At 39.8% G+C, this 12,939-nt stretch overlaps 1 protein-coding gene across 4 annotated transcripts in view; it reads left to right on the top strand.

The window, feature by feature from the left end:
- Positions 1-12,939, top strand: part of LOC121649170 (protein FAM214B) — a 30,866-nt gene that overhangs the window by 13,635 nt on the left and 4,292 nt on the right. Inside the window, exons 1-5 of one of the 4 annotated variants that reach the window (XM_041999795.1) lie at positions 810-1,581; positions 1,946-2,086; positions 8,185-8,372; positions 8,558-8,747; positions 10,022-11,365. In XM_041999795.1, the coding sequence (XP_041855729.1) occupies positions 10,181-11,365 (1,185 nt within the window). In that variant the 5' untranslated portion in view covers positions 810-1,581; positions 1,946-2,086; positions 8,185-8,372; positions 8,558-8,747; positions 10,022-10,180. Of the gene's footprint in view, positions 1-809; positions 1,582-1,945; positions 2,087-8,184; positions 8,373-8,557; positions 8,748-10,021; positions 11,366-12,939 lie in introns of those variants that run through there. The other 3 variants (XM_041999794.1, XM_041999792.1, XM_041999796.1) reach the window with 3 other exon arrangements.

Here is a 12,939-nt window from a genome sequence, read left to right on the forward strand (position 1 = left end):
TTACTGCTCACCTGAACTGTTCACACACTGAAAATAAAAGCAAGCTCACTGAATCCATCTGTGAGTGTGTACATATGAGTTGTAACAAGTATTCAAGTCCAATCCTAGGCCAAAATACTGGACTGATAAATATTTGTATACATAAATTTAATAGTTTGATATTATAAACTGCTCCATACTGAAATGTTTGGATGGAAATTTTAAAGTTGTAGGTAGCTGCAGATAGCTTCAAATCCTGTATATACATCAAATGTATTACTATTGGTAAACTATTTACGATTGCTTAATATAGATTTCATTTGTGAAAGAAGAAACAGTAATAATACTGATAACATTTTCATAATGCCTTCTTCTATTGTAACAGGGTTAATATCTAAACTACGTAGCAACATGCAAGAGTATAATTTCCTCATGTGACACAATATATCACAGTTGGAAACAGTTGCAGATCCGGAGTTATAGCAAGACAGTGATGGAAACATGAGGAGACAGAGAGCTTTCTTTAGGTTTGTCTCACATGTCTCAACCAGCACACATCAGATAACAAGTAAACCCTTGTCTCTAAGATAAAAATAATGGTAGGTGTTTGTTTATGTCTTTAACTAGAGAACAGAAAAATAGGTTGCTAAATATGTACTCAACAGCTTCACGTGTGTTTTGTGCATGGTGCTTTAACAGTGTGTTTGTTAGTATGAGCTTAAAGTAAGAAAATGCACAAAATTGTGGGATGCTCAGTGTGTACTTTAACCACACCACACTAAAATAGTTATTGCGTCGTCAACATGCTGTTCCTTATTAGTTCACAGATGCCAAAATGCTTTCACAAATACACACACGCACACAGACACAAACAGCTTAGGGCTGCTCCTGGTGCTCAGCTGATAAACTTTTTCACATGCATTCGATTCTTTATCTGTACTCCAGCTGCTATTTTTCTGCATCTATGCTTCTGTAGGCTGTAGGTGCTGTGTACATATCATATCCAACAGTGTATGTGGGGGAGAGAATAAGAGAACAAGACAAAAAAGAAAAGGGGAGGGTGAAACATATACATGTGTGCATCTAAGAAGCAACTAATCTCAGAAGCATTAACTTTGTTGTTAGCTGTCATTCTTCAGCACATAGCCACACACAGACACACGTATGGCTGGCTTGCTGTGGGAAGGGCTTACAGAGCACAAACTGTACACAAAACATACTTAAAGCTAACACACATTTAACTTAATGCACACTTTAGGGAAAGTGCTGTCTTTTCTTGTACTTTTGCAGAACAGGCCAAGCAGGAGCAGGTGGGTGGGCTTTAGGATCCTCATACCTCCTCCCCTTCATTCCCCATAACCAATCAGGACCTCAGCCACTACAGCTGACCCCCCCTATTCCCTACCCAATCAGTTCACTGCATCTGCTTCCCCCCCTTCTCTCTCTTTTTCTTTTCCCCTGTATGCCTTCACTGCTGAGTGAGCAAAGCATGCCTCACTCTATCAGCTGAGAGGAAAGCAACAGCAAGAAAACACACATCGAGACAGAGGGGTAAGACAGCGATATAGTAATAACAGGAGAGGCAAAAGGAAAGACAGAAAGGTAAGGCAGGGGGAAAATGGCAGACCAGAGAGGTCATGACAGCATGTGAAGTGACTTTTTTATTCAAAACACTTTGGAGGAGAGCGTATATGCGAGAAAGGAGGAAAGGGAGGGGGTGGTAGTGGCCTGAAAGAGAACCAGAGAAGGAGGGTGCAGTCGAGACAAATGGGGGCTGGGAAATGTTGATGGGTTTTTGATTTGTGCATGAGTGTGAATGAGGGTGGAGGGAGGTAGACAGGAAGAAAACATACAGAGAGAGAGAGAGAGCACTAGTGCAGGTTATTAGACATCCTAACATAACAAGTAGAGGGAGGCAGATCAGCTTGACTTGTCTTTGCCTTTCTTTTTATTGTGACCTGTTCAGGAGGAAGGAAGCAAAGAGAGACGAGAAGGCAGCCTGACCCAGTGGAAGACAGCAGTGTCACCTATCCAGCCACCAGACGAAATAGAGGAAGGAAGGAGAGTCAGAGTGAGACGGAGAGATAAAGCTCATCTTTCTGACAGGGTGAGTGTGACAAGTTTTCCTGCTATCAAGTCAAGTGTTTGAAAGTTGCTTCTGTTGATTTCTGCCATATTGTCAGCTGGACTCAGATGACTTGGGGTCTCCAAAAATGGCCACATGAAAGGCAGACAGACAGATAGGCAGGCAAACATACGGAGAGAGGGAGGGAGAGACAAAAAGGGACCCTGTGTCAAACAGCATTCTCAGCAACTATGTCACTCTGCCAGCTTAGTTTAGCCATGACTCCCCAGCCTGAGTACACTGTGTTTGGAGTAATATTTTCTTGCTCAGAGGTTTATCAGTGTCAGTCAACTTTACCTCTCTCCTGTAACATCTGTTTTTTTCTTTGCTACTTCCTGTTTCATGTCTTTGTTTAACACTGAAAGATAGTCAGCTGTCTTTCCACCCATCCTTTGTTGACAGAGGTTCCTGTAATCTAATCAACAGCTGATTGCTTGCAAGAGCACTGAGAAACTTTTATGTCTTAGAAAGTCCACATGAGTGTTTCTTCTTCTTTTTGTTTATTAGCCTTTAGGCAAAGAACAGGCTTGGGAGTAGCTTGGGCGGGGATCTGCTAAAACTTGATGAGACAATCGGGGCATTTGGGAGGCTGCTAACTTAATGCTTCTGCTATCATGCTTCTGTTATGGGCTGCGTGTGAAGGGTGGACACAGAAAACAAGGAGGGCAGAGTGCAGCTGAGCAGCCAGAGATGAGAGGGTTCTTTTTTTTTTTATTTAACAAAAGGCTCATTCAAGCAAACAGATTAAGTCACAGACTGAAAATGAATCATTTTGGATCTATAAGCGAGTAAAAAAATAACCCCATTAAAATTCAGCAAATGCCTTCACTTTGATTGCAGGTGAGTAGTTATCAAGATGACAAGTAATATATATTTAATAACTTATTTTAATTAATGGTTTATTTAGTGATTTTGCAGACTGTTAGGAAAACATCCTCTGAGTTTAATCAGGATGAAAAGTAAAAATCAAGGTAATATTATGTAAGATGTTGAAAGATGTGGGTCCACCATGTTGCATATCTCTAAAATATATTATTACAAAATGTGTAAAAAACATATGTAAAGTATAAGGTGTCTAGTTTAAAATCCAGACAGTGGAAGTCACTGCAGCTCTGTTCCTCGCAGATACAGCTTCTTTAAAGTGGAGGGCAGTAACTGCCAAATAGCATGCAGTAAAAACGAATCAATAATGCTGTTGTGTGTTTATAAATAATTTTATAATATGTCCTCTTTTTTTTTTTTTACAGCTAAAAGAAAAAGTGATGGTGCTTTGATTGTTAGCATGTGTGCACGTTTCTGTGTGTGCACACATGCATGTACCATATGTGTGCTGGCGATGAATGTACCCAGGCCAAATGTCAGGCTATTTTCTGAGGATAGGCGCTGGCTGTGAACTTTGCCCCTGTCACCTCCACAGATTTTTATTGAGAGCTGGTTTCTGGTTCAGAGCCATGAGCATACTCCACTAATGACATGTTTCTGTGTACTTTGTGAGTGTAAGTGTTTAACTTCACTCAGTGTGCAGTTTTTCAAAGTATGTTAGGAGCCACAGGTAGTTAAGTGTGCTTCTGCCTATTTTGCAGATGTTTCTGCTTAACATGCAGATGCTCCACTTGCAACTCAAATGACTGAGTTACTGCATTTACATGAACAGCAACCCACCTTAGACAATATTCCTACGATGGTATTACATTAAAGAACATTTCTGTCGTATTTCCATTTGCGTGTTATAGAACATTATTTGGTTATTGACTCATTCCCACATCATGCCTCTCTGAACCACTTTGATGTTGCCCTCATTATATCCATACCCTTCAAAGTTGAGGGTAAGTATAAGGACAGAATGAATCAGTTCCTATTTTGCTTGTTACCACCATCCTTAACTCCCCATTCTTCATGATGGTGAAATTAAACACCTCTGGGCCTCCTGATGTGCTCAGTCATCTGACCCAAGTCTGCTGGCCTTTGACCTGATGACCACAGTCTCCCTTGGCCTCAGCTCACAATGGTGCCTATGTATAGATTACATTATCCATCCCTGTCAGCAAACATACACATTTCAGCACACCTCTGCACAAGGAAAGTTCCTCAGTAAAGGCTGTCTTCTGAACTATATTTTAGTTCAGTGTCAATGTATCTTGTTAATTTTGTTGCTTTAGTTAATATTTAGTGGTGAGATGAGGTGTTGTATAGCAAAACTAGTTTTTAATTAAACCTGTTTCCTGAACAGTTAACTTTTTAAAAGTTTAATTTAAAAAAGTATTTGTAATTCCTAGTATGATTCACTATGGGTCCCAGCAGTTAATGAAGTCAGTTTATTTAGTTTATGTCCCAACAAAAGCAATCTCAAGGCGCTTCACACAGAAAAAAAGTACCCATAAAATCCCTCTTAAGTGGCCCTTCTAATTTTCTTCTTAATGTCCTGAGATTACTTTCCTTGGGAAGTCATTTCCCTGGTTTGATAATGGGCCGACATTATCTGAATGTTTTTGTAGGCTCCATTTTTATTCAGATTTTGAGGTCCAAGCAAACTTTCTTTTTAAAAAGACTTTTTTTCTTTGTCCTCCAGACCACTTTATTAAATCTTCATCTTATTTGGTTTGTGTACCTCACTCTTGTGATTTTAAAATTATTTTTCTTCATTTCATCAGTGGTCAATGTATTTTCTCCTCATTTACTTGTACCTATAAAACAGGCCGTAATCAATTACAACAGAATAGTGTAGTTCATTAAAAATTAGCTATAAATGTAGGTTTCTTTCTTATCAAACACGTTTTGAACCTTTTAATTGTTGCTACACTATAGTGGTTTATGAGATTGCTGAGAGCTTTTTGTTCTCTGTGCACATTCAACTCCATTTTCTGTTGAGCTGGTTATTTATCCATTGGGGTACATTAAAGAATCGACATGTTATGAGATTATTCCTTTTTTTTAGAAAAATAAAATATTTTTAAGGGGTTTGTATTCTGGGTTTCCAGTGTTCCACAGTTAATTTTTAGGTTGCAAACTAATAAGTCTTATGATGACTGGTTTATGTACTAAAGCCAAGCCATGAACTGTTTGTGCCCTCCCTCTATTTTTACCATCTATAAAGGTCCTTGACTGGGCTGCAGGCTTTCTGTGTCCCCCTTCATCTCCCATCTCATCTCTATCTCTGTGTGATTGTTGGTTTCTGTCAGGCAATTCCTGTTCTTTGTCTCTCAGCTCAGCATTTCTAATCTCCCTCTGGCACCCCTATGATTATTTAACAGTTTAGTGGAGACGAGTTATTTGTTTTTTATTCACCAACATTGAAGAAATTCTTTCTTTGGAGCTGAGATTAGAATATCTCCAAATCCAATTTGACAATTAATGGTAAATTTCACAATTTTGCTGTTTGCTTTTTACAGATAAGCAATTTTACAATCTTGAAAAAGCATTTTAACATACTTATAAACAGCATATTAGACTGTTTCTTCTCCCATTACTGTTACTGTACATACAGGTGCTTCTTTAGTTTTTTTTTTTTTTCTTTTTACATTGGTTTGCACAGTCAAGACTGAGTGTAAATATGTGCAGATTGTTTACATTTGACACAAGTTATGCTATACAAACTAGATAGAAATAGATAGAGGTGAATATGAGACTGGGGACATAGATGAGGTGTGAGTGTAAGCACATTAAAACCATTACAGTGTTTAGCAGTGCAGTGATACATTTTCTGAGTTCTCAAGTTTGGATTGGTACATTCACCCAGAAACCTGAAGCTTTTCTTGGGGCAAAGCCAGAGTGTTTCCTCCCTGCCGTTGGCTGCTGGATCAAGCTTCTACCAGCCTCCTGTTCAGCTAGTTCAAAATAAGGACAGAAAGCAAGTGGGTCCTAGATCAGAAGCTTTGGGTGCTCAGTGACTATAAATACTCCTGCTGACTTTTCTCCCTCCCTCACAGTAGTGGGCTGATTGAACTTGCATATGTATGTCATGTTGCCTATCTTTTGTCATTTTATTTGGTAATGACATTAACTCGATATTCCTGTTTGAATTTTAACATGTCTGGTTAGGCTCCAGCCCCAATAAATTTCCATTCTAATACTAAGACTGCCATCTAACTGGAAAAAAATGCAAATGTCCTGACTCCAGTTGTTGATATGCAACTTATAAATGCTTTAGAACTTTCACAGATATTGTCATGTTTTATCTTGTTCATATTTGCTTCATTCAAGAAAAACAATATACAACAGTGATATGCCTGACTTGGGAAAAATAAAAAAGTGGCTATTTCCATTTAAATTAAAGATGCAAAGTTATGAGTTTTTTCCTTTTATGTGTTGCATTTCAAACTTGCACATTTTTTGGTTTCAAATAGTAAGTTATTTCATGTTTATATGTGCCATACAATGAGTCGTTTTCCTTTGTGTCTGGGAGAGGCACTTGTGTGTTTGTGCTAAATCTGTACAGCCCAGGTTTTCCCAAAGGTAGTGTTGTGTGACTGCAAAGAGACCATCTGTTAGGTGACTAATTACAGGTGACAAAGGCTTCTCCGTGATAGTGGGATTCTTGGTATGCAGTGGTCAGAAAACATGATTACCTCATGAAAAACCATTACATCAGTAATTACATACATTGGAATATGGTGTATATGGAAAAACAGCAGTTCAGTGTTTGTCCTGCTTCCTTCAGTCTGATCTTCTGTCTCGAACACCATATATATTTAACCTCTTTGTTCACTCTGATTCATGTTGAAGGCATTTGTTGTCCTGTGACTGAATGAAGAATTTAATTTGTGAAGGACATGAGACATTAGACATATGACGTGACTTGTATAAACAAAATTTTTCAGCTATACCAGCTGCAGGTCACCTAGAGTGCAGCTAGTCTGTTCAACATGTTTAAGTGTAGAAATTTGGGGAAGGGGATAAATTGCAGTACCGTTTCAGTGTAGAGTGAAAATATACATCAACATTGTACATGTCTCTTTTCTCAAAAGCTCTTTTTTTCTTGCTTCATCTTTAGGATTATGTCATCACTTCTTTATAGGAAACTAGTGTTGCATCAAAATGTATCACCATGATGAAGGCAAAAAGGGAAATAATTAGTTTCAGTAATGGTGGTTTGAATAGGAAGTTATTGTATTTATTTTCTTAATGTAAATTTGAGCCAGCAGGTTGTTTACCTGTCTTTAATATCAAGCTTTGGATGAGACTTCTTACCGATTCACCCAGTCAGAATCTAAGCTTTTATTAAAGGGTGCTGAAATTTTTCTCTTGCTGTAAACGTCCCATGGAGAACAGCCATTTGTTGTGTGTGTGTGTGTGTGCGTGTGTGTGTGTGTGTGTGTGTGTGTGTGTGTGTGTGTGTAGATATTTTTTTCTTTAATGGAGAAGCTCCTTTGCAGCCCCTGCCCCCCTCAGCACCCCCCGCCATCAACCCTCTCAAACACTCTCTGTAGCTTCTCTTTTTCCCTCTTTGTGGCCCAGTACAAAGGAGTAGTTATCCTTGGGCTACTGGTTGCCACGGAGACAGCTCATTGCAAACCCCCCCCCCCCTCCATCCCACCAAACATTCCCAAATTCAGGTCCAAGTAGGTTGGGAAACGGCAAAACGTTCCACTACTTTTGGGCTATCACCCATACATGCTAGTCTGAGGTTAGCTTCATGAGTGACTCCTCCATGTTGGAACATCAACATGTTTGTTGAATTATTTTTTTATTTTATTTTATTTATTTATTAATTTATTTTCTGAAAACAGGGTATTTGGTTATGGAATAAAAAGAAAAAACAGTCTTCTTCCACAGCTGATTTCTTCAGCATTGTAGTCAGTTTTAAGAGGAGTGATCATTTGATTAATCAACTTATTATGTTGCTGAGTTCCTTCACTACAGTGATGGTCACTGTTTGATTGCAACTGAGCTTTGACCAGCGGATGTTTCTTTAAATGCAAATAGTTGATTGAACTAAATGAGTTTCTTTGACATGCTTTTGATTTAAACCTCAAAATATCTGTCATGGTTTCTGTGTTTGCTTAAAGGAAAATAGTATCTCAATTTTAACAACTGCAATAACCTCTGATTTGATTTGTGTTGGTGCGTTTCTGCCTCTTTAGGGATTCTGAGTGGAATGATCCAATCATGATGCCACAACCATGTCCCATCTCATGCCCAGGTGACCATAGAGGGAGTACCTGGCCATCAGCCAATCTTAGGGGCAGTGCCAACAGAATTATTACCAACTTGGATTCAGAGGTGTTTCCTCTCAAGAGTCTCCTGCAAAACTGACACTCTGCCCTTGCTGGTAAGATTTGCCTGTCAGCATCTTTATTTAATCTTGATCACTTTATAAATATCAGTCTACATAAACAGTATATCATTTAAAAGAAATGAAACTACACTTTAAATGTATTGTCTGGTCACTTGTAAATTCCAGTAAAATAAAATATTTCAAGCTCAAGCACCACAAACCTGTTTATTCCTCCTCAGGGTTGAGCTTTCTGCCCACCTCCTTTGGTTCTGCTCCTTCTGGAGCCCTTCCTGTTTCCTTATTACCTGGGTTGGGATGTTTTGTGGCAGCTGCCATGGAGATGGATGAGTTCCTTTAGTCGGCTGATTAGACACAGCTTTCAGATGTTGCACCAGAGACGGCTTATATTAGACCAGGACGTGCAAAAAGGTGAGATATGTTGCTTGTGTCTTCATTGCATCATTCCAATTAGGGCTGGGCGATATGGCCTTTTTTATAACCAAATCCAATTTCCAATTTTAAGCGATTTTTTTTCTTTTCTTTTACAATGCAAAAAATGATTAAAAACATTTATTTATTTATATAAATGAATACCAGCAAAAATGAAGCATCAAATGTCATAACTTTTCCACCATATAAATGACTTCATATCTTACATAGAAATATGCAACACAACTGCATCCGTGATCTCCTTCCATCTGGATCCTTATCATACAGGATCCACTGCAGAAATAATTTCCCTGATGAAGGTTGTCTCTTAACAAGAGTTTGTGGGCTAAAGTTGACTTCTGCATCTCATAGAGAGCAGCATTTCTCACTGCAGTTTTACGCACAGCTAAATCCCAGGCATGAGTGACCGGTCACATTACTGAAAATCTGTCAAACAAACACTGTTCTGGTGTGGAGGGAGGGCTAAGTCTGCTGCTAACTATAGAAAAAAAATCCAGATTTTCATAAAAATAAATCGCCAGAAATGGAAAATTCGATTTATTGATTTTATCGATTAATCGTCCAGCCCTAATTCCAATACACAGATAAAAAAAAAGGTTAAGAGTAGGGATTAGAATTTTTTATCAGCTGTTTCTCTTAATACTTTTTATCTGATACTCTCTTTGGTTCCTGTGTCAGTAGTACAACTAGATAATACAATAGCTTAGTGAAGGCATGACAATATAAACTGCAAAGTGTCAATCCCAACAATCAGTCATGCCATTCCTTTGAGAAGACAATAAAGAAACCAGATAAAAATTATTAAGCACCCCAGCCTTAACTGTTTCTTTTTAAATGAATGTGTTATTGTTTAAAATATTATATGCGAAGTTCTGCTTTTGCTCTTACATTAGTAAAATGGGTATTGCAACACTTGTGAGTGATGTGGATTGACATATTTTCATTAGGTATTTTGTTTATTTTCTTAATGCTCACTTTTACTCCCCGTAGGAACGAGCAAATGCTCCAATATCTGTAGAAAGATTGGAGAATATGCATACAGTAAAACAAAATAAAGAAATGCTGCTTGTACTGTTCAGAATGCAAACACCTTAAATTACAGAAATATTCACACATTATTGTTTCCTAGAAAATCCAAATTAACACCTTCAGGTTCTTTTGAGTTCCTTTTTTTTTTCTTTCTCACCACTCTTGATTCCTTCAAGTAAAAATAACTCAAATTAAATAGTAACGCTGTATTCTGCTCCTCTCAGGTGGTGTGTGGTTCAGTTTGTTGGTTCACAAGCTTTGGTGACATCACAACAGGATCTATAGGACGTCCTCTTCCTGTGAAACAACTTGATCTGCCTGATGGTATTTGTGAGGACCTACTTGACAAAAGTACATTAAGACTCAAATCCTGCAGAATAACCATGCGGCACATTCACGTGGAGTTAGCCCACAAAAAGCCTCCACTAGAGCTTCCAGCACAGGAGGGGGATCTGCCTCCTTCTGCTCCCCCATCACAGGGCCTAGATCCTGCAGTCAGAGCAGGGACACCAAGGCACTTTGGCCAAGAGGAGTTGCGACTCCAAAAGGTTTACCAGCTCTCCATTTTCTCCCAGATGGGGGGATTTTCTACCTCCACAGGTTCACACACTGATGCCCAACAGAGGCCGGTCCGTTTAGGTGTGAAAAGGGGGTTAGAAGAGCCTCAGTTGACTCACAAGCGCTCCCACATTGAGGACTCCTCAGACAGCGATGTGCTGGAGGGAGGGGTATTGTGTGGGCCAGCCCAAGCTCAAGGAGTTGGGTTGGGATCAGCAGCTGGGCCATGTGAGCCTGGTTCCCCATATTCTTGCATGCAATTGGAGCACAGAGACTGTGAGGGTGGACTGTCACCCAGGTCTCCACCCCTCTCCCCAAGCCACAATCCCTCCCGACGCCCAGCACAGCACAATCACGATAGGCCCATTCCTGATGCATTTGCTCCTCTCTCACCTAAATCCTCTCCGATGTGTGACCCACATGGGCATATCTGTGACCAGAGTCATGCCCTCGGAAGTTTAGCCAGAACAGAAACAGCTAGTGGGGGCCGCACACCAACCCACTCACTCGGTAGCCCTGGACATGAAGGCTATAGTAATGGCTCATCTGGAGGCCAACCTAGCCCCCACTTATGTGAGTTGTCAACATATGAAAGTCCTAATCCTGCCAGTCCAACTAGTCCGCCAGGTCCTTTCTCCCCCCCACACCATACAGAGCTGCAGGAACCAGGGGAGGCCACCGAATGGGACATTGGGCTTGAATCTTCTCCACCTGTGCGAAGTGCTACCCAGGCTGCCACCTCTTCTAATGGCCTGGCGTCCTGGGAGAAAACTCCCACCAGTAATGGGCACCGTATATTCTCTGGAGGCCACTGGCCAGCCAAAAAGAGGCTGTTGTCTCCGAGTGATGCAGGGGAGTCGTGCTCAGAGGATGAAGGACCTTCTACATCTAAGAGAAGCAGGCTATCGTTGCTGACTTCAGGACTTGGTCCAGCTTCATGTCGTAGCACTGATGCTAAAGCTGCCCCATATTGGAACCACCTGCTGCCTACATCTCGGGACAGGCCTAAGGTCAGCAATTACACACATTTCACTCAAGTTGCCTTTCATTCCAGTTTCTAATTGCCGCATTAAAACAACTGAAAAGAGAGGAAGTTCACAAAAGTACACAGTTGTAATATTAGTTGATGAGAAACCTCAGTTTCCATTGTCCACTGTGTTCTCTGTCGACGGGAATCCCATCATGGTGATTAATTCATGATTTGTCAATGCAAAGCCCCCAGCCACTTATCTCAACTAAACATAACAGTAAAGAACAAAATATGGCTAAAATTAATGATGCATTTGGATGAAAACAAATCTGATATTAACTTTGAATAATGATGTAATTTACCAAAAACCTGTATATAAGTTTGAATCCAAGTTACCTGTAATAACAACACCCTCAGTGCTACATATTTTGTGATTTTCACTCATGGTTGAGAAGACAAACTTATCAGTTGCAGTAAAAGTGACAGAATTTAAACTATGTTTAGTAGGTGTAGAAATACAGGTGATAAAAAAGTCTGCTGATTTGAATAAGAAAAATTGGCCACTACAGACCATAAATTTGTACATTTACCAAAATATTCCAAGGTCCTAATGTTATTTGTGTCACAAAGTAGTTGAAGAACGGAAAATTAGATTAAGGAAAATGTTTTCCATTGACTACCACTATCCAGAGTCTTCAGGTGACTCTATATTAATAAAAAGCAGCTTGGGCACATTTGTATGCCAACAACATGCTATTAATGGAGCTTCTAAATTTTCAATTTGAATTAAGGAATCGTATTTCTGTCAGTGGTGGCAAGACATCTGTTAGCCTTCACAATTCTGTAAAAATAGAAATAAAAAGACTGAGGTATAAATTAAAGGCACCGATCATGAGAACGAGTAGAAGTGAAAGAATGAAGTGGTGGCGGCTCATTATCACACCCCGCTGGAACAGGCAGAGCAGCTCCAGAATAAAACCCATTGAGGGAGGGTCCATTGTTCCCTGACATGAGTGTGCTGTGTCTGTCATACACATTCTCGGACACACACACACACACACATACACATATAGGTACATGCTGCTTAAAATGTTTCTGGAAGTGAATTGCCCATTTTTGAACACCGGGAGGCCAGAAAGAGCTTTCAGTGTGTGGGTTCGTGTGATGGGGAGTGTGTTAATGGTGACAGTAGGGTTCTCTGGGTGGTTTTCATACTGTGGTAGGATCGTTACGGCTAGAAGTGTTCAGCTTACGTGTATGAAAAGTAGGGAGAGACAGATACATATGAGAAACAGACAAAAGGGTCAATAAATGACTTATTAGTGACAGAAAGGGCAGTAAAACAAGGATGGATTAAAGAAAGAAAAGAAAAACAGCAGGGTTTGTAAGCTATGGAGGGATATATTTTAGTATGTTAAGGCTAGGTATTTGGATAATATTCCAAAATGACACAAGTGGATTTAAAATCAAGTGAAGACAAGGCAACAAGCTGACAAAGCTCTCAAAGCTCTATAGAGAGCTATTGTCAAAGAGGGTTAAGTGATATAGATATGGTAATCATGAGTGAGAGGTTTGATGCGTACGAATGGCCAGGAGGTAGCATGGTTTCGGCTA

The sequence above is a fragment of the Melanotaenia boesemani genome, chromosome 11 (genome assembly GCF_017639745.1).
Source record: "Melanotaenia boesemani isolate fMelBoe1 chromosome 11, fMelBoe1.pri, whole genome shotgun sequence".
Lineage (NCBI taxonomy): Eukaryota > Metazoa > Chordata > Actinopteri > Atheriniformes > Melanotaeniidae > Melanotaenia > Melanotaenia boesemani.